The following is a 22,534-nucleotide window of genomic DNA, read 5'->3' as shown; positions in this document are numbered from 1 at the left end:
GGCAATGATAAACAAGAAAAGGAAAGGTGTCCCAGATACCCAGGACTGCAGAGATGAGGAAGGGGAAGAGAGCGAGTGCAGGCTGGCAAAAGACAAATCTCTGAGGTACTGGAGAGAGAAAGCTGAAATCTCTGAAGTACCAAGCCTTACTGTTGTGATGTTGAGCCACGTATGCTGTAATTTTTAATTGGTCACCACGGCAAATGGGGTCTTGGCATGTGTCAACTTGCAGCATCCAAACACGAGCAAGCCTGAGGGACCCCACGCCTCTGACAAGGAATACTGCTTTGCAAAGTCTGGCCTGACGCCTCCAAGTAGGACGGCTTTTTTTCTTCCCCCCCGCCCCCTCGTACTTTTTAACCTTCAGGTGATAGCTTGAACCAGGTCGCGGACTGGGCCCTGCCAGCACCGGGCACCCCTTCCCGCGAGGGCTGCGAGGCGGCGCTGCCTCGGGCCTACCCCAACCCGCCGCCGGCCCGAGCGAGCTGGGCCCGGCTGGGGGGAAGCCGCCGGCAGGGCCCGCACCGACAAGGCCGCCGGTGGGACACTCCGCCGCCATCCCTCCCGCCTCCCTCCGCCCCCTGCCCGCTCATCCGGTGAGGGCAGCGGAGTCCGTCCCGCGCACGGCGCATGCTCGCTCCGCCCCCTCACCAGCCAGGCAAGGCGCGCGGCGGCGCCGGCGCGCGTGCGCGGTGCGGCAGGTTAGGCGGGGTGGGCAGCCGGGAGCGGGAGCGGGTGCGGGTGCGGCGGCGGCGGCGGTGGTGGCGGCGGCGGCGGGCGCTCCCTGCCCCGCTCTGGGATGCAGGTACGGCGGCTCCGCGGGACGCCTTTCCCGTGGGGCGGCTGCGGGGTAGCGGCGGGGCGGGGCGCTCCGCCCCTTCCGCAGGGCTGAGGGGAGCGGGCGGGCAAGCGGGCCGGCTGCGGAAGAGGGCGTCTCTCGTAGCCCGGAGATCCCGCCGTCGCCCCGGCGGGCCCGGCCCGGCCCTGGTCGCTGCCTTGTGCCGCCCCGGCGCTCTGCTGGGCTTTGCTTTCCCCTGTCAGACCTACGGTTATCGTGCCCCGTCCTTCCCTCCCCGAGCTACCCAGCGCACGGTCTCTGCTGTGGAAATTGAGTCCCCGCTTTGACAAGCACAGTGCTGTATGGATTAGAGGTTTCTTTTCTCCTTTCCTTTACTGTTATTTTTTCTTTTTTTTTTTTTTTTTTTCCTTGTAGGCACTGACTGTACTGAAAATAAATATCTGGTGTTAATACGCCTGTGCTCGTACATCTGAGCACTTTGTTTTAAAGATCTCGGCTTCTTCCAGTTGCTTTATTGCCTCCCAGAAGTGGTTACAGTTCACATCATAAAAGGATCTGCTTTGTAGCCCTGTCTTCCAAGGTCTGTTTGTTTTGCCCTGTGTGGCTGCTTTCTAGAGCTGAAATACTGTTGAGATAACGGTAGTGTGAGACACTGTTTTTCTCAGGTAACATTTTGTGAGAAACAAGCTCGCGTATATCGAAGAAATGTTTTATCTGGGGACAATGTCAGTGGAGCAAAGAATACAGCGCTGGGCGCAGTGGTGCGCCCCCTGCCCCAACAGGGACTTTTTTTTATAGGGCAACCAGGAGATTTCACTGGTTGAGCAAAAAGGGCGGGTTTTCTCACAATTTGATTGTGGTCTCTTGCTCAGTATCAAATTAGTAAATTTTAGTCTGAAATTAATAGAGGAGATGTTGGGTTTGGCCATGGTTTTTGTTTGTTTGTTTGTTTGTTGTTGTTGTTTTTTGTTTTTTTTTTTTTTTTTGTGTGGGGTTTTTTTGTTGTTTTTTTTTTTTGAGAATTCTAGTTGTATTCTAGTGAAAGTTAAGTATCGCCTGTGTTATTAAGAGTCAGAATAGCCTAGGATTTATTTCCAGAAGTTAAGTGCCTGAAGATCTGCAGCAACAGCAAGCAGAAGCCTTGCAGCTGAGGGAATAAGATGTGTCACACTGATAACTTGGTTTCTCCTTCTGTTTTAGTTAACTGATGTGGTGTTTTCTCTCCTTGAGAATTCTCAAGGAAATCACAAGTTACAAGATTAGACTATTACAAAAAAATCTAAACTACAGAGTGTTCTTCATGAACAATTGATGTCATTAAGATTTCTGTATGACAAAAAATTTCTCTTGTGACTGATTGTAGGTTGAGTTTATGGTAGTTCTGTACTGACTCCTTTGTTCAATGGTGTAAAAGTTAATTTCTATGAGAAAATTTTGCATAAACTATATAAAGAGCGTATGGCTCTTTATGTCAAAATATATGTGTGCATTGCCTATTTTGTAATTGCTTTAACTTTTGCACAATTAGCCCAAATATTGCACTGAGTAGTATTTGTGTTTACAGGGGCTTCAGATATCTACCATTTTGTCTGACCACGTCAGTAAGATGCTGATGCTCTTGGCTGTTCATTCTTCATGAAACTCTGGTGAGGTTTCCTCCAGAGGTCCACACAGTCATGTGTTTTATTCTCTAATTTGTAGAATGAGTTTATGTGTGTCTCTCTAAGTAGCATCTGCTTTGATAGATAAGGAGTCTCCTAATGTGTCTGACTGCTACAGCGTCCTGTCCCCAAAATGACATTAAATCCCCTTTATGTAATTTTCATCTATCACTGAAGTATTTCTTGTTTGTAGAGAAGACAGTAATCTTTCCAATTTACTTATTACCTCATGTGTTTTCTTAGCTTTTCTGCTCCAAAGCTAACCTCTCATTAGGTCTTGAAGAAAAGTTGTGTTCTAGAGGAGGCTACAGTGGAATAATCCATTTGTTGTAGTGAGAGCTGCTATCAGGACCCATTAGTGTGTATTTCTGGTTTGAGCAAAGGCTTAAATGTTGGGTGGATCCGAGTAATCCAGGAAAAGAGGTGTTAATTACTTGCTATCCTGTGCACCGGATTGATGTACTATGATGATAAGCCGTAACAGAAGAACAGATCCAATTTTGACCTCCTCCTCCATTAAGTTAATTCTGGAGTCAAGATGGAGAATATTAATATGCTTACTTTTCAGACTTGTTTTTTTTTTAGGATTAGGGGCTTGCTGTTTTTACAATGGAGTTCTATTGTCTGTAATATTTCAGTTATACTTTGAATCTTTGGCAGCATGATCTAAAAGTGGTAAAGCTTGTCTTGAATCTTACTTATAATTTAGGGTGCTGTTGGAGGCTCAAGTTTGATTTTTTTTTTTTTTTTTCTTTTAAATATGTCTTGATGAATTTTTACTGAAGGAAATAGCAGATTTGTAATGTTTTGGAGAACTAGATGTGAAAGACAAATATGGTGGACTTATTCATCAGATAAAGACAATAGGGAAGAGTCTTGCTTTGTGATTTCTTTGTCCGCTTCCAGAAGATGCTTGTTTCTCTTGATCTGGAAGGAAAAAAAAAGTTACTAACTCTGACTGTCATTACCCTATTTTCCTTATATTATTTATTCTTCATATGGTCTCAGATATATGAAATTTATAGGACATCATTCCATTACTAGTGAAATGAGTTTTCTTCTGATTTGTTACCATCTGTGAAAGTTTGCTTGATCTTCACTGAATCCTAGAGACTCTCCTTGCTCAAAACAATTGAGCAAATTGTATATTCAGAAAGTAGATGGAGAGATTCCTGGTTCTAACAGGAGGCTGACTTAATCTTTCATGACTAATAAGATGTTTTCCACTGGCAGAATGTTCCCTGGGTCTTTACACTATTATAAGGCATGTTTATACCTTTAGTTTGACAGTGTATGAGAACTTTTTTGTATACTGAGCTGGCTACCTACAGCTTTTTGTACTGAAATCTTTTAATTGGCATAGAAAATTTGGCTATTTCATGTTGCTTAGAGAAACATGGGGGAAGGGGAGAAATAGTGATGAATTGTCTTGACGATAAGAACAAATTTGCCTTTCCTATGTGGTTTATTTTTCTTTTCTTCCTGTCTTTCAGTCATGTTGCGCTGCTGTTCCTGTCAACAGTTCCGTATTGTTTGTGGCTGTGTGGTATTAACTTCACTTGCAACTGCAGCTTGTGGTTTCTTAATGATTTTCAGTGTGCACTGAAGGGTGTTACGACTAATCCGAGAGTTTAATTTCTGGTGGTTTTCCAAACATAATTTAAGATTATTCTTTTTTTTTTTTTTTTTTTTTTTTTTAATTGTAATGAAAGTTTGAAAAGCCTAGAGAAAAAAGATGTAAGGCTTCCACAAAAAGACTTAAATGGTCAGGTTCTTCCTACCGCCCTGTTTTGCGGTCCAAAGCTCAAAAATTACAGTCTTTAAACCTCTTGCAGAGCCACTGTCTGATTCTATAAGTGTATAAGCCTTTGGGTGTATACTTAGTCTTAAATCCTGAAGTTACTTACCAGGCTCTCAGAGCCTGTATACTTGTAAATGGGGTAACTATACTTGTAAATGGGGTGTGCTGCACATAAAAGGAAATGCTGATTCTTTTGCTTTCTGTGTGAACTGATGAAAAGACCATGAGCCGGAAAGGTTTCTTGTTTCTTATGCAGGCACCCCAGACCATACTTAGTTGTCTAATTCAGGTCTGTGGATGTTTAAACTCTCAAGCTGCAAGTGGAAAGGATGAGGTAAAGTCATTCAGATGTCTTACAGGAATTTTTCTTTTGCTTCTGGACTTAGAGATAGAGGTGTTCTGTGACTGCAGTATTTTGATGGAATAACGAATGTCCTCATTCCAGGACAAAAAAAAAATGTAAAACGACTGCTTATTTCTGTAGAAGGTTAACCCTTGCTCAAAGCCTTATCTACTAGACAATTGTTTTCTGGTATACTGTGGTTTAAGATGGTTTTTATGCTTTTGTAATACATGTTTATATTCCGTAGGCAATTAAGACAGAACTAGTCTGTTGTAGATTGTTCCACTGTCAGAAATTTAAGGTCTACAAAACCAGGATGTAGAAAATCCAAGATAGGGCAGAGCAGCACATAAAAGTTCAGCCCATAGCCATCCTCAGTGTTATATTTCACTTGCTTAAGCAAGTGATACATATCATTCGTCTTCCAAGATATTCTTTGGGGGTTCTTATATAGTGTACATCCTTTCAAATAAGTCTTTGCTTTTTAAAATTATTAAGCTTTTTCGTTGCACTCTTTCCATATTTTTGTCACTTTCAGCTACTGGGAGACAAAAGGTGTTTGTAGTTTGCTGCCTTCTTCCTTCTACTGTGTGTGTGTGTTGTGTATCCATCCTGTTTCAGGAGTGTACCGTGAGGCTATCTTTCTTGCAGACTCCTTTTTTACCACCCATCCCTATGAATAGCTCTGTTTATGCCACTTACAGGCTTCTTGAGCATCAGACTTGGTTCTTGTCAGTGTTCTGAAGTCAGCCTTTTTTGAGAACAACAGACACTTGACAGACTTATTTTCACTTGGTTGCTATTCAGGAGAGCTGTGAACACCAAGGGCAGCACTAAAGATTATCTTCATGTAGATATGGGAAGCCAGTGCTGTATCAGTTTGGTTTTGAAAATTTACTTTTGTAGCTCTTAGAGCTGGATACTCGCATCCTTGTTTTTTAATTGCAGAGAACAAGAATCCAGGATCTTCAGTGGTTAGCAGTTAAAATACATGAGGTTTGTGTGTACAGAAATTTAAGATCTGGGAAAAAAAAAAAAATCTTCTACTTCAGTACTATTTGCTTACATGTCCTAAATTTTAGGAGTATGCACTAAGTAAATAATATGGGCAGGTCCCACTGCATCAGCCTACATATGGCTCCTTTTTAGAAATTTTCCTTTGTAACCTTGAAGGCACATGTGGAATATTTGTCCCATTGCAATAAATGGCAAAGGCTCTTTTTAAATGAAAGCAAGGGGGATGCAGAATCTGAGGGTAATTATCAGAGAGATGAGTTTATAAACCTCAGTTCCTTTCTGTGTCTTAACAATGATGTTTGAATTGTAACAAAATGCATCTTGCTGTTAGACATCTTTGTGGGGAAAAAAACAAAACAAAACAGAAAAGTCTATTTAATTGCTTAAGTACCGTAACAGAGAACAATATAAAAAAAGTGTTAATCTGTTGTGTTGTACATCTCCCTAGCTCATTATAGTGTTGCTAGATGAAGATCAATACTGCTGATTAACTTTGAAGTTGACTGTTTCTAGGTGGAATAGATCAGCTTCTCAGCCTGGTAGAATATAGTGTAAAGTAGATACTTGGAACTGAAAAGCTTTGTAAGACTTCTAGTTGCTCTTTTCACTAGAGGCTTGAAATCCTAATAAGCTAATGACAATGCTATTGTGGTTCATGTTTTCAAAACATACAGGTAAAGGCATCATTTTCAGTTAGTGATATTTTATAGGAACTTTTGACGTGCGGAAAACAGACTCCACAATCTGATAGATTGTAAAGTAGGTATGTTTATTCAGCGCTGGGCACACAGGGGATCACTCCTCCTAATGTGTGCTACCATGTGGCACCGTTGCCTTAGATTTATAGAGCAAATGATTACATATTCATAATATTTCGCAGTACGCCTATACATATGCATCACCTATCCCCTCTTCGTATTAAAATTAGCATTTCCATGATCTCCTCCCAGTTGAGTCTGCGCAGTGAGTTCCTTTGGTCCTGGGCAGGGGTCGTGAAGGACTGGGTGGTGGTCATGGGAGGAAGTATCTCCTCTTCCTCGGTGCTGAACTTTTCACCCCGAATTCCTGCGCAGTCTCTGTCACCCCCTGGACCCGCAGAGCAGGTTTGTGCCGGTTGTGGGGTAATCTTCACTTACTCAGGGGTGGAGGAGGCTTTTTACTTAAACAGGAGATAGTGGTCGATCAACACAAACATCTTCACTTACTCAGGGGTGGAGGAGGTTTTTTACTTAAACAGGAGATAGTGGTCGAGCAACACAAACACCTCGTACAAGCTAGGCAAACTCTTATCTCGACTATTTCCCTCGTCATCCCCTTCTTGCTATTCCCATATTAACCCTTACATCCCCTGTTCCTATCTAGGCCCTGTATCACTTTAACTTCTAATACTTCACTAGTTAAAGCAGTCAATAGAGACAGAACAGCATCTGTATCTCTGCACCAGGCTTTTGCCTCTCCTTCAGCTCAAGTAGAAATTGAAACCTGTCTGGTATTGTACCGCCCAACTCTGTGCTGTGGTGAGTTGACCTTGGCTGGCTACCTGGTGCCCACCAAGCTGCTGTATCACTCCTCCTTCTCAACAGGACAGGGAGAGAAAATACAGTGAAAAGCTCATGTGACGAGATAAGGACAGGGAGATCACTCACCAGTTATCATCATGCACAAAAGAGACTCAAACTTGGGGAAATTAATTTATTGCTGATCAAATCAGAGCAGGATCATGAGAAATAATAACAAGTCTAAAATCAGCTTTCTTCCACCCCTTCCATCCTCCTGGGCTTAGTTTTACTCTCAACTTCTCTACCTCCCCTCCCCGAGCAGCACATGGAGGCAGAGAATGGGGGTTGTGGTTAGTTCATAATGTTTTATCTCTGCCACTCCTTCCTCCTCATGGTCTTTCCCTGCTCCAGCTTGGAGTTCCACCCATGAGAGACAGTCCTTCACAAATTTCTCCGACATGGGTTCTTCCCACAGGCTGCAGTTCTTCACCAACTGCTCCAGTATGCGTCCTTTCCATGGGGTGTCACCATATCCTATTGGATACGTTTTAGAGGTACATATTGGGTCTATCTGGGATGGATTTAACTGTCTTAATAATGGTATGTATGGTGCTGTGCTTTGGATTTGTGACTTAAACCACTGATGATGACACACCAATGTTTCAGCTCTGGCTGAACACCAGAAAGAAAGCACTAAGGCTTTCTCTCTTTCTCCCTCTGCTTCCCTCAGCAGGTAGGCTGAGGTTGGACAAGAAGTTTGGAGGTGGTGCAGCTGGGACAGCTGTGGAGATTCCACACCATATAGAGTCATGCTGATTAATAAAAACTGTGTTTTTTTATCAGGTCTTCCAAGGGAGCTCTTGGTCAGAGGCTGTTAGGGCACTAGTCTGCTTCTGAGAGGTGCAGTGCTTGTTTTGTGTTTTCTGGGGGTTGTTTGTTTTTTTTTTTTGTTTTTTTTTTTTTTTTTTTCACCCTCCTCTTTTCTTCGCTTACTAAACTGTCTTTATCTCGACCCATATTTTTTTTTTTTTTGCTTTTACTATTCCTGTTCTCTCCCCTGTCCTGCTGTGGGGTGATGAGTGAGTGGCCTGGGTGCCTATGAACTGGCCAAGGTCAACCCACCACAATAGCGCAGACAGTCAGAAGGCAGAACTCTTGTCCAGTGCATTCTCCAGCTCACTGGTGAGGTTACGTCAGGAGTGAAAAAATGTCATGCATGTTGCTGACACTTCACCCTTGATTAATGTGTTGTGGCCCACCCTGTTCCTCCCCCCTCCCCCCCCCCCCAAAAAAAAACAAAAAACAAAAAACAAAAAAAAAAAACCAAAACCCAAACCACTAGCATTGAAACCAAAATTGGTTGACACAATTACCGCTGGGTTTTGTGGGGGGTGTTGTGTTTTTCTAGCTCCTTGGCCATCAGATCTTATGAAAGAGAAGGGTATTGAGATTTCAATTAGAGTTTTGTGAACCCTTGTAAGAATTTAATATCTACTGTTTCATATCATATAATGACATTTGATAATATTTTGGTTTCATGCCAGTAAAAGAGTGAGATTTTATTTCTGTTTTATGATGTATGGAAGCTCCCTGCCCTGCTGTCCATTCCAGGTAATTGATCTTGTTTGTGTCTTCTGGGTTCCTTTCAGAAGAGTAAAATTCTCTATGAGGCAAAAGATTCAAAAGCTTAAGTAATTAGGGTTAAATTTGTCATTTATTCATTTGAGGTGTAAGCTAATGTGTTCTGCTTTGCAATTGGGACAGGTTACAGAGGTAATTACTGAGGTGAAGGTTGGTAATTTATAACTGTAGCTAATACTTGTCCAGTTACCTGTCCCCTAAATAAATTCTTTCTGCACATATCCTAGGTAATAAACTATTTGAGTCTTATCTTCTTAATAGCCAAGCTCTTAAATTTATTCATCAGTATTTGTTAAGCTCTGTCTGTTATTCTGAATCTATGGTGTTTTGGGTAATGGTACCTCCTGCAGCCTCTGCGTCTTCTAAATGTTGTAAGGCCTCCTTATTTCATGCATACTGTGAAGTTAGACAGAAACAAGTTGCTTGTTGACTTAAGTTATAAAGTAGGGGAATACATATTGTAAGCAGGGAAGATGCAGAGCAGTGTGGCCTTGTTATTTTTGTGTTCCTGAGTCTCACGAGTTCTTGGGGCTGCTTAGTATTTTGGAGTAGGTGAGCACCAGTTTTCAAAGTCCAAGCTACAATTTAAAATATTACTCTCGAGACAGGCACTAATGTTCTTCCTATTTGAGATATGATATTTATCAGACTTGGCAGAATGTATTTTGCTTTAAATGCTTGCTTTATTGAGTAGATACAATAGTTTAAGAAACCAGAGGTTCTTTTGTTATGACTGCTTTTTAACTCTTAAATGTTAAGGAAAAAAGCTAATATTACTAGTGAAAGGTTAACTAGTCTTCTAAGAATTGCAAATTTAAAATTAATGTACATTATGGCCAACATTTCACTTGCTACTGTATGTGACAAAGTAAAAGGTGCAGTCTGGGACAAACAACAAGAGACTGGTATGTAAACTGGAAGCTAGGAGCAAAACAAAAGCCAGTTGTTCTACATATAGTCATTTTGGCTGAGAGATCCTTGAACCAAAGTACTTTATTTAATAGGGTTCTCATTAGTGAATGTGAATTTTTGATAGTATCTATTGGACAAGAATAACACTGCTGGGGAGTTTCCTGGAAAATGGGGAAGGAGAAAGGATGGTCATTCACAGCTAGAGAAAGAGTCTTGAGTATTAATTGTAGTCTGTTATCTTTGGATACTGGAGTAACAGTAAGGTGGAATTTTGATTTTGCTGAACAATAAGGTGTTTTTTTAAAAATATACTACTGCTGAGTGTCTGCACCTATATGCATTGATTTATGTTTGTAACTTATGATCCAGTGATCTTTCCGTGTTTCAACGACTTCATGTTTCCATTTAATTGTAAGTGAATATTTTGTAAGAATTCAGTATGACTAGTACTGAAAAAGCACTTCTGAATTGAAATGAAGACATAATTTAAACTTTTGTTTAATAGAATACCAAGTTTTTATGTCCATCTGAAAGTATAGGAAACGTATATTTTTTTTTTTATATTCTTAACTGTCGTATAAAAATTGCTAAAACTGTCTGAAATTAGGGCTGTGGAGGTAATACTGCAAACTGGGTTTTTAGAAAACAGAAAGCATTTTTTGTGAAATTCATTAAAACTTACTGAAAACAGAAGATTGATAATGCTTTGACTTTTCTGTAGATACCTGCTTTAAATAAAACTTTTACAGCAGAAAACAAGATAGCCCAAGAAAAAGGACCACGTTTCAAGAAAATACAGCAGTAACTACTTATTGATAGAACGTTTCTCATATGTGTGACTTCAGTATAATAGACTACTCTTCTCCATTCTCAGTATTATAACAGTGATGTCACCAAGAATTTATTTCATTGACTTTTAGCATGGTGAGAACAATAGACAAGTCAGACATTAATAGTCAGACATTTCTTAGCTTTTTTCCAGTGCATTCATTACTTAGCAGTTTGTAGATGCCCTTCTTATTTTATTACTCTTTAGTTGATACTTCAATCAAATTTTTTAATCTGCACATAAGCATTTTTTGTTTGTTATATGTTAAAATGACAGATGTTTTACTTTTATGCAGTCAAACTGTCTAATAGGCAAACAGCTGAATATAGAGATTCTAACCATGTCCTGTTCTGGAAAGGAGTCATTCAAGTCTCTGCTTGGTTTTTAATGTGCATTTCCGTACATAAAATATTCGCATTGTTTATATTACCCTTTGCATTCATATTTAAAGTAATACTTTGTTGCCACGTGGAGTGCTTTGGGATGTTTGCAAAATAAAGTCATTTGGATGGCTGTCTATTGCCAAGGAAATGTTTCCTTCTTCCTGCTATTCACGGAACTAAGACATGATGCCAATCCCTCTGAAGATTTTTAGTCTTATGTAATTAAACTTTCTTATTATGAAATAGATAGATAAATACTCCTGAGTGAACTGCAACTTCTAGTAACTCTTAATTTGAACAAGATGAGTAGCTTAAGAGTCTGTATCATTTTTATTTAGATAAAGCAGCTATGTCTGTTCAGTTGCTGAAGATCATTAATGGAAAATCTGAGACTCCAATACCAAGCCATTTGCAGAAGGAGGATTTGAGACATTTGCAAGAAGGCTTTGATCATACCAACAAATACTTTGAGGTAACTTACTAATGAAAGAATTTTGGCTTACTTTGAAATAGACTCTGGTATATTTATAAGGGACCTCCGCATTCCAGCTCAGTTGGTGACTTGCTGCAGCTGTGTGTTTTTGTGTGCATCTGTTGCATATCTTAAGCAACAAAATTATGACCCTGTTGAACTCTGTTGCATGTTGCTATTGTCTTCATTGATTCACAGTTCTGCCCCTTCTCTTACATTGTCACACTTAAATTCTATAAGATGTTTTCTTTTCTTAGTTTCTAAACTCTGGACCCATTTAAAAACACATTAATATGTAGAAAGCTCTGTTGCAAATGGAGGGACTGGGGGAGGGTAAGTGGTATTTTGTTTTTAAAAATATAGTAATAAGCACCACCATGCTGTTAAAGATCAGATTTTGGTGTAATGACTTCTAAAGCAGTTTTCCTTTCTTGTATGAAGCAATGCAATATCCAGTTTTATGAAAAGAAGACTCTGTAACAACTACCTGCATCAAGATACAGTTAGGGTTTTTTATCATTGCCAAGTATGCATTTATATTTTACAGTAGTCCCGAAGTACAATCCTAGTGTACTAGTGAAATGCAGAAATATTTTTTTCATCCTGAACACAAGTATACTCTAAAATGCAGTGTCAATTCTTGAGGATTTTCTTTTTTAACCTGTTCAACTTTTTTTTGTGAATGGTTCTGAAAATCCTTTTAATCATCCTTGATGCTCAAGTGGCAGGAAATCAACATCATCCCAGGCTTGCCTTCAGTCTGTTACCAAGGGGGGGGAGGGGAAAAAAAAAAAAGCAAGCTAATTCTGTAGAAAACCTTAGGTGGCTTGAATTCTTAAAAAAATGGCACAAATATTTTAAAAATATGAGTTGAACTAGCCTAATGATTTTCTGTATCCAAAAACCATTTTTCCCCAGCTCTATATTCCCAGTTCCAGTTCTGGTGCTTATCTGACCCAGTGATTGAGTCCATTCATGAGAAATAAACTAGCAAAAGGCTGTCCATATTGATGAAGAGAGGGTAGTGCTCTGCTGCTCTTACTCTCTGGACTGGTTCATTATGGTGTCAAAGAGATGCCAGGAGTAGAGCAATTAGGTAAAACAAAGGAGCAAAACTGCCCTTTTTGGAAGTGGACAACAATAGAGTGTGATAGGAAGCGATTTGATTGAGAATGATCCAGCCTCCCTTAGGTCTTGTAAAGGAACAAATGGAAACATCAATAACCAATGCTGCTAGTAAACATGGATTTTATTCCTCAGGGTGTAGTTTTCTGTCCCTGTTCACCTGCAGGGCATATAGGCTTTCTTGCTTTTAAGAGCTATGTCTGCAAGCACTCCTGATATGAAAGAACAGGGATTCTTGTTCACAAAGGAAATGTTGAAGCAGACAAAAATGGATTATAAATTGGAAAATGTTTCTGCCAAAATAAATGTTTCCATTAGGAAAGCAGAACAATTATTACCAGGCTATGATTTAAAGCATACATGCAGTGTTATAGCTGATTGTTGAAAGAGAAAGCATATAGAAACTCTTTCTCAGACTTCTGCCTTATGCTAAGAGAACTTCGTGCTGCTGCCAACGTGGATTAGTAGATGACTAAAAAAGCTTGGCATAAAAACAGTGCAACTGGGGAGCTGATAAAGCTGGTGCTAATGCACCACTAAATATGTAGGAAAATCCAGTTCTGCAGGCCGAGCTTGAAGCAAACCTTAGAATGTGCTGATGTTAGGTTATCTTAGCCATGGCACACCTGACAAAATAGCGATCAGGTGCTGTTTTGAGGATGGAGGAAGGGAGAGTGGGATTTTTAAGTGTGTCTGGGAAACAATTTAAAACATCCAGGATGTTTCTGTTTGGCTTCTGTGCCTCAGCCTTCTCATTCTTCTGAAACTATTTTGCTTTCTGTCATCCATATGAACAATACAAATTTAAATTTGTGGGAACACAGCAGAGCCAATGTCCATACGTCCTCAGTCATGATGCCCATTAGCCAAACCTGATGCCTTGTCCCATTAATTCATGATCCTCTGGATTTTGCTGTGGTGAAGCTGGACCAAACCTGAAAATTAGCTGTTGGATGAGACTGAGGAATGAGGCTGCGTCAAGGAAGGAAACAGTTTTACTAGAGGGATTCCACATAGTCAGTTTGTGAGTGAGGCTAGTGGCATATGTAATGGGGAGGGGTTTGGAAAAGTTTGTCTATGGGCTTAATAAACAGTGTAGGATTTGTGGGGAGAGAGTGAATTTGAGCAGGTTTTGCTAAGGTGGGTTTTGTTGAAGTTTGAAGCTGTCATAGATGGAGTCATGCACTTCATTCATAAGAGAGAAGCAACAGTATACTTCATTTATATAAAGTAGTAAGTTAACAAAGTTCAATGGTAAATGCAACAGTGATTTAACAAGATTAGATGGCAAGGTATGCTGGATTATTTATTGCACAGAGGACAGAGTCAGACAAAACTGTCAGGGAGGCCCTGCTGTTGAGTCATGAGTTTCAGAATGGACCTCCTTGCTTTCTAAACTCCTCCTCAGAAAGGAGTTTAGGTGCAGCTGGATCCACTGCTATTCCCAGACTTGGTCAACGATTTATGTCTGAAAGATTATATATGCCCAATCAATCCTTTATATCACTTAGTTAAGATTTCAAAGTTTAACTTGCTATTAATCACTTACTGAGAGTCTGTTGCAGCAAGGAATCTCTCGGCCTTGAGGAGTGACCTTGAGAGGTGTCCCTACTCCACGGGTGATCCTGGCGTGCAGCCTGCTGCTGTGCAGGAGAGCTCAATGGGCCCTGGGCTGTCCACTATTTATAGAGTAAGGTGATTGATTTAGTCGTATTTGCATACCAGCAGGGTGTCTGGGTCACTGTTCCAGACAGGCTTTAGTGACCATGTTGCCTTCCATCCTCCGAAGTCCAGAGTAAGCTGTATGCAGGCATCACAACCCCCACTGGTGGTTATGGCTTAAGCGGGTGGGGGAAGCCCAAGAGTTTCAGGCATGTTGAGAAAGCAGTGGGTAGTAATTCTGCTGAGGAGGCAAACTAGTGTGTAGGTGTTTGGTATACAAAGGAAAGTGGTGGGGCCAGACTATTATAGCAAAGAATTGGGTCCCAGAATTTGAAAACTCATTGGAAGGTACCAGGGATGTAAAAGGAAAAACAAAAAGTAAAAATGGTCAGAAAGTAGTCTCTGTCTCGTTAATATATTCCACTTTTAAATAGCATGCTTATGCAGATTGCAATTTCTTTAGTAAGAAAAAAATATATATGTAAACACAGTGTTCCTGAGATGACTGTTTCATTGCAAAGACTATTACAAGAAAAATTCTGTACTATTTTATTTACCCATGAGTACATGTCAAGATGAACAATTTCAGCAAGAACAATTCTATATAAGATTAGAAAAGTTGTAATTTTGAAAACAAGTGGCAAACCTTTCTGTAAGTATTCATAGACAAATCTCAGAAGAACATTATTTTGCATTATATTACTAAAATAAGTATTTGATACTTAACTCTCCTTACAAAACTCTTTAGTCTTCCATCTAAAAAGTAGAAAACTGTTTAAAAACATTGTCATAATTTTTTGACCTACATTTTGGTCTTAAATTAAGCATTACTACTGTCTCAAAAGCAATAAGCAATATGGTACATGATAAACTTAATTCAATGTGCCTATTTTTTTAGTGTAATAAAACTAAAATTTTGGATGGAAAAAGATGATTTGTGGGGTCTTACTATTTCCTTACAAAACAGATAGTGAAATAAATTGTTGAATTTGATTCGGATTCCTCCACAGTTAATGTTGTAGGACTAATTTTACTCTGAAAAGCCTCTACGGTAACAATTCAGTGCTGTGTATTTTATCCTAACTTGGTTTAAGAAGTGTTTATTGACATTTAAGTCAAGCTTCCCACTGAATATGTGTACTGTAAGATCATTATGATTTACCTATCCTCTTAATGTTGCTTTTGTGCATTTATAGACAGATTGCCCCTGCTATCTCTTTACAAGAAACTTTTTATTTCCTGTGCTGTTTGTGTAGCTCTTAAACACTTTATGTCTGTTTTCAAAACTTTGTATTTTTCTTTATTGAACCAATTTCTGTGGTTTTATCCTTGAGAAGGATACAGTGCTTTGCTTGCTGTGCTGTGGAAGAATACATTTGACTGACATTTTTGCTACTGTTGAAGGACAAGCTTTTTTGATGAGATACCATCTTTCTAATAAAACACCTGTTCCTCATAGATGTTAACATTGCTGAAGTTGCTGATCTGTGATTTTTGTTTCATTGTAACTTCAACTTCACTATAAAGAAAGTCTTTCTACATAATTAACAGAACCTTTGCACCTTTTAGAGCATTTGTGTTATTGACAAATTAATAGGTTTATTGACAAATTAGTAGGTCACTAGTTTCAAAACTTTGTAACACTGTTCTCCCAGCTGTACCTTTTTTTTTATTTTATTTTTCGCAGATTATTTATCATCGTATATGTCTTTTATCTCTTGACTGTGATTTTGGTTTGATATTTATGTTACAATCTTTTGCCAATATTTTCTGAGACACTGCTGTATCTTTTAAGATTTTGATCACCCTACCTTTTTAGCTCCCTTTCAGGTTTTGTGATATTATTGTAACTAGTAAAAGGTACTTACACAGCTATTATTTCATTGTTTAGTCTAAGCTTATCATCTAGACAGTAGCATCTAACTAGTATTGATATATAATATTTTCTTTGTTATATCCCCCAAATATTGCTCTTCAGTGCTGTTGTTCTTTTTTTCAGAATTCAGATGGTAATTTGCACTTAGCACATTAATTCTACCTTTTTTAGTTTACAGATGTTTCAGCTATTATCCGTGCTTTAGCAACTCAGACGTTTATAATCTTAGTTCACAATATGTGTGTGTTTTTGTTTTTTTTTTTTTTTTACTTTTTAGGGAACAGTTATTCTTTCTTACCCATTAACAAAACTTGGAGATGGGACATACTTTTTCAAGATTGTTCTTCAAGGTACTATATTTAAGTATATATTTTAAATTTATTTTGTTGATTTTCTTGACGCTTTTTTTGACATCATGCTATTACATCACTAGTACCTGCTTTTCTAGTGTTCTGTAAAATGTTATATTTAAAAAACTCTCTAAAAGTGTTCATTCTTTACAAAAATAAATTGTTTTAAACTTATGCCAGGTAAGTTAGTGGGAACAGTACAGTCTTTATATTTCGGCTGACTTCTTGTTGCACAATCTTTTAAAATACTGTCCTGGAAATGCATTAGCTATATATACAACTTTTCTAGCATGTTTTTAAACTGCTTATCATAAAGAAGAACTAAGAAAAATGCACGCTTAATAGTTACTGTATTATATACATAGTATATGCTATATAAGTGCACATTTAATATAAGTCGGTACACTGATTAGCAGCAAAATATTTGTATTTCATTCTGGTGTAATCTAAGCAGTTAAAAAATGGAATTTCACCTCATTACTCGGGTATTTGAATATCAGTAGAAACATTAACACATTGAAAGACCTGAGTTGTTCAATGTGTAATTAATTATACTAAAAAATAATATGTCCTTTTTAAGTGCAAAGCTCATCGTCCCTTCCAGCCAGGAAGGAGAAGGATGTCATTAGTCATGAGTCTTATGTTGGATTCAGGGAACTTTCCATTTAATTCTCAGCTCCTTCCATACATTGGTTAGAGAATCATCACTTGCTCACTCTGAGCTTTCCTAATTCTACGAATTGTGACTGTGACTCCACAGCAGGCTGGGAAGTGCAGATCCTACCTGGTGTCACTGCTTGTGACGGGTGTTAGAGGTCAATAAAGTTGATGGCACCTGATTCAGTTTCTCTGATGGCATCAGGGTTCCCACAGAGGGACACAAAGCTTCCTTGAGTCTTGCTAATTTCATGTGTCTGTTCAGGAAGGCCAAGAATTTCTGCACATTCTTCACAGCCTCAAAAAAATAAGTCTCTGCATTTAAATCATTAGTGTTGTTTCTGAAATAATGAAAGGTAGAAAACTCTTTTAAAATAGCAACGTAGTTTCTGCTTCTGTCCTCCTGGAAGGCTATTTATTGATATGTCTGTGTGCTGGAATATCTGTAGAAATCTTTGTCATTTCTGTTTAATGTACACTGATATACAAGGTGTGCACATTTTAAAAGGTCTTCCTATGAAGAGTATTCTCCTTGATATAGTTAACATATAAAAGCAGTTGTATAACTATTTGAAAGGATTTTCTGTTTGTATTTGTAATTGTAATAAAAAGTGTTAGACTCTGTAGATCAGTTTATTTTGAAAATCTCTCCCCATCGCTGTTTTGTTTTGGTGAAGGTATGGTGGTTGGAATCACTTCTTCTTTTTTTCTTCTAGATTTGGATAGCTTCTCTTCACGGATCAACAGCATCAATATTTTAATCTATGGAAAAATGGCAGAGGATTGTGCAAGAGTTACACAACATGGGGTAAAATAGATGTACATTTTAATAGAAACATAGAATCATAGAATGGTTTGTGTTGGAAGGGACCTTAAAGATCATCTAGTTCCAACCCCCCTGCCATGGGCAGGGACACCTTCCACTAGACCAGGTTGCTCAAAGCCCCATCCAACCTGGCCTTGAACCCTTCCAGGGAGGGGACAGCCACAGCTTCTCTGGGCAGCCTGTGCCAGTGTCTCACCAACCTCATATTAAAGAATTTCTTCCTTATATCTAAATTGAATCTACCCTCTTTCAGTTTAAAACTATTATCCCTTGTCCTATCACTACACTTCCAGATAAAGATTCCCCCCTTGCCTTTCTTGTAGGCCCCCTTTAAGTATTGGAAGGATACTGTAAGATTTCTTCGGAACTTCTCTAGGCTGAACAATCGCAACTCTCTCAGCCTGTCTAAAATTTTCTTATTTTAGGAACTGTTTTCCACAGATGTATGTTGACTTCTTATCTTGTCTTTGTATAGTCATCACCAAAATTAGAAATAGTCTATTCAGTCAGTTCAAATCTGCAAATACGAACTACAAAAAAAAACAACCAAAAAAAAAAAAATATTTGTTTATGTAAATTCTGTCTAACAATGAAATTGAAGCAAATTCTTTTGTCTGTGCTTTTTACCTAGCAAGTAAAGGATCATGAATATGGATGACTGAGAAGTCGTTCATTTATGTTCATAATTTGAATGTCTGTTGCCATTTGATAAGACAGATTTTAGAATTAAATTGATTTAAAAGACAGTTACACTAAAAGCCTTCCAAAAAAAAATAATAATCACAACTATGTACAGGGTTTTCTTTGTTGTCTGAGTGCCAGTGTCCTGCTCTGTCAGAAATACAAACTTGGCTTGATTAGCTCCAGGGTAGAGGACATTGGCAAGTTAAGCTATGAGTTTGTGAGACAGTGTTGCAACTGAAGAAGAAAAACAAGCTGAAAACAATTACCTTAACTTAATAATTTTTATTATATTGCCTGTCAGTTTGCTGACATTTCAATATTAGCCATATAACAAATTAAAATTAGTGTACAATACATTATGAGCTCATGTTAGTGCTTTTCTATTTGCAAAATAATTTCACACTAAGTCACAGAATGGTTTGGGCTAGAAGGAACCTTTAAAGACCATCCAGTTCCAACTCCCCTGCCATGGGCAGGGACACTTTTCACTACAACAGATTGCTGAAAGCCCTGTCAAACCTGACTTTGAACACTTCCAGTCATGGGGCATCCACAACTGCTCTGGGCAACTTGTTCCAGTGTCTCACCACCCTCATATTAAAGAATTTCTTCCTCTTAACTAATCTAAACTTACCCTCTTTCAATTTAAAACCATTGCCCTTTGTCCTGTCACTACAGGCTTTGTTAAAAAGTTTTTCTCAATCAAAAAGATGGAAAGTTGTTTAGTGAAGAGAATAGGGATTGTTTTCACATTCCTAGAAATATTTGTTATGCACAAAAGGGCTTTCTCAAAAATAGAAATAGCAATGGCGTCATTAGAATTCTGTCAGGGTTTTTCAGTTCAAATGGACTAGTACACCTGAACTCTGGTGAGCTGTATGTTGAAAAAGGGTAAAAATTATAGCAGACCTTAGGGAGTGATATCAAAATATTACTTGAAGTCCAAGTTGCTCTAAATTGTTGGAACATTTTAATTTCAGTTCAGACACATGCATATTCTCTTTATGTAGTTCTACCTAAGGTTAAATAATGATGTTTTCTTGGTTCCCAGCTCTTTCTTTTTTTTCTTTTTTTTTTTTTTTTTTTTTTTTTTAAGAGGGAAAGATCTATTTATATTTTTTGAGTGTGATCTTGCTGTTTCTGTATAGTTGCTTACACCCTGAATTATATTTGCTTCAAAGATGCATGCATCGGTTCATGAGATATATGGGACCAAAGCTGCTAATTTAAAGAATTATACCTATAATTAGAGCTGAAGTGTTTATATAATGTTAGTGACCTACATTCTATTTTTATATAATTATGTGATTATAAATATTCAGACACTGAAAACTTTTGAATCCCCGTGCTTTCAACACTGTTAATATGAGTAAAGTAATATGGATTTGATAAACGTATAAATTAGAGAGAAGGAACTGATTGTTTAATAAATGCTTTTATCACGTAGACAGCGCTCAAACAGTAGGTAACATACACTGTCTGCCTCTTGAAATGGGTATAAAAAAAGTATTTTGCCCCAAAAAAGTTTAGTGTTTCTCTCTTTTTCAGCAGAGGTGTAGCTGTTGAGATTTGTATCACTTCTCAGATTTTAGTTGAAGTCAGTAAAGAGGTTGGGAAGCTACAGAACATGTAGGACAGACTGACATGACTGTAATTTATCTCCATAAAAAGCAAAGCTAAAGACATACCACTTATAAACGTTTAGTAAATAGTTGAAGAAATTTATTTGAAGTTATAGTTATGACCTAGTGCAGCAGTTAAAAAAAAAAAAAAAAAAAAAAGGCAGGATCATGTATAGGTGAAAACTTCCCATGGACATGGAAGATGCTGGCATATCTTTATAGACCCTTCTCTGTCTCTGTCACTCTTAACCTTGCTTTATTTCCAGTCATATATTTTGTTTTATTAAATATCAATACTACTAATAATATTAACAATAATTGATGTTAAATATTTAAGATCCTTACTGTCTTTTTAATGAATTTGTAAAATACTTCAGAAGTCTTGCTTAGCAATGTGGTTCCTTGTACTTTGCAGATTTTTTTCTGGCATCATTTACCATATGGCTTCTGTCAGCATATAGTCGAGCTTGTGTCATGAACCACATGGGTTAAAACTTTGGTTTTGAAGAAATCACTGAGTCTAAGAAGTATTTCCCAGCAAAAGATGCTTACTCTGACACCATGGCAGTAGAACTTCAGAAGTATACATTATGTATAGTGTGTAGTCTATTAAATAAGAGTCTGGGTGAGAGCAAAAAAAAGTTCTGTAGGATACCTTTCTCTGTTTACATCTGGTGTCTCCTCCAACCAGCATAGGTTTTGTGAAGGAAAAGTTGGTAACACGTCGTGATTGTGAATGAATGATTTCACAGATAGAATTCTGTCAAATTAATTTAGCTGTAAGGAATAAAAATTACCTGGATCCTTTTAGCAGAACACATTTAGAGATTGTGCTTTTAATTTAATCTTGAAATTGGTGCATGGCCCTTTTCAGCGCTTTGATATGTGTCAGCCTGAGGGAACAACATTGAGGGGCTTTGGGCTGGGTGGTAAGGCAGTTGGGTCAGAGAGCATACAGTTTTACATTGGATTCTGCTGTGAGTCAAAGCCTTGTTTTAATGTTTGTCATATGCCATACTAAAGAGAGAAACACGCCTTGAAGATCAGCAAAATCAGTTCAGTCTGTTAAGGGCAGAAAAGTCTTTTACAACTGTCAGATAGGTATAAACTAAGAAGTGACAATCTTTATACAAATTTCTTAATTCCACAGAATTTTGGCAATGAGTCCAGGATGAGAAGTGCCTAATTTGCTTATTTAGCTAATTTGCTAAATATACAAGCTGCAGAATCATTTTAAATTTAAAGAACAAATCAGTTTTATTGTCCTGATAAAAATACAAATCTTGAACTAGGCCCTGAGCAGCAATTAGATGAGTACTAAATTGATGAGCAGGAAACCACAACCCACAGGCAACAGCCAGAGTGCACTAAAACCAGTGTTCAGTCTTCCCCAGTGAACTGAACCTTCATGGTACTTTCCAGGTGTCTCAAATGAGATTTAAATTTTGGAAGAATATGAATCTGAGGGAACAATGATTTCTGAAATCAGCAGAATTGCAATTTGGCAGCTATGAAATAGATTTAATTTTTAAAAAAACAAAGTTTTGTCCATTAAAGAATTAGATCAGGAAAGTCCAGTACTTTTTGTTTGCTGCTTACCTTTTCAAACTTCACTATTTCGTAGATTTCCATATTCCACTTCCCATATTGTAACAGCTTTAGCTAATTAGCCATGGGGGAGAGCAAGCTATTCCCAAAAATGTGAATAACCATGTTGTTCTTGTCTCCTGAGAGTCTTCAGCTTCTGTAACAGAATAACCATCAGGGAAAATACTGTCTTTCCTTTATTTCTCACTTCCTCTGAATGAGGGGATTAGGATTTCTTTTTGCTATTTAAAAATGTTGGTCGAATCATGTAGTTTGAATAAATATGCAATACAATACTCTTCTGTTGACATGAAAATCCACCAATTTATGTAAATGGCTTTGATTCCCAAACCAATTATAAGAGAACTTCTAATAATTACTCTTAGCTAAAGGTGAAATGGAAACTAATCTAGTTTGAAAACTAATATAGCATTAAATTTCAAAGCACTGTGCAAACCTTATGTAAATTTTTTGCATATAAATGTATGTACTTTTTTTTAATGAAAAATGCAAGTCACTACCTGCCAAAGTTGACTGTGAATTTGTAACAAATCTGAGAATATACCTGTTCTTTCTACCTGTAAAACTAGATTTTGATGTTAGTGCTCTCTTTTCTTCATTGAAATTGCACAGTCTTTTCACAGGTATTTTTGAATGTCATGTTACACTTTGCCTATTACATGAGTCATCTCCAGTGATCTAATATTATTCACAAAAAAAGTTCCCGTTTAGTATCAACTTGTGTAAAGGCTGGAGTTTGTGTAATTCTAAAGTTTCCTCTGATTCAG

General features: G+C 38.1%; 1 protein-coding gene across 7 annotated transcripts in view; it reads left to right on the top strand.

Moving 5' to 3' along the window:
- Window positions 1–697: 697 nt before the first annotated feature.
- POT1 (protection of telomeres 1) overlaps window positions 698–22,534 on the top strand; it is an 86,272-nt gene continuing 64,435 nt past the window's right edge. The window contains exons 1-5 of one of the 7 annotated variants that reach the window (XM_042792899.1): window positions 709–805; window positions 1,214–1,379; window positions 11,224–11,357; window positions 16,298–16,370; window positions 17,744–17,835. In XM_042792899.1, the coding sequence (XP_042648833.1) occupies window positions 11,235–11,357; window positions 16,298–16,370; window positions 17,744–17,835 (288 nt within the window). In that variant the 5' untranslated portion in view covers window positions 709–805; window positions 1,214–1,379; window positions 11,224–11,234. Of the gene's footprint in view, window positions 806–916; window positions 1,139–1,213; window positions 1,380–2,363; window positions 2,446–11,223; window positions 11,358–16,297; window positions 16,371–17,743; window positions 17,836–22,534 lie in introns of those variants that run through there. The other 6 variants (XM_042792901.1, XM_042792900.1, XM_033011463.2 and 3 more) reach the window with 6 other exon arrangements.

Source organism: Tyto alba, unplaced genomic scaffold (genome assembly GCF_018691265.1).
Source record: "Tyto alba isolate M040663 unplaced genomic scaffold, T.alba_DEE_v4.0 Super-Scaffold_2, whole genome shotgun sequence".
Classification (NCBI taxonomy): domain Eukaryota; kingdom Metazoa; phylum Chordata; class Aves; order Strigiformes; family Tytonidae; genus Tyto; species Tyto alba.
Note: the sequence above shows the minus strand (reverse complement) of the source record. Positions and strands in the feature narration are given on the sequence as shown.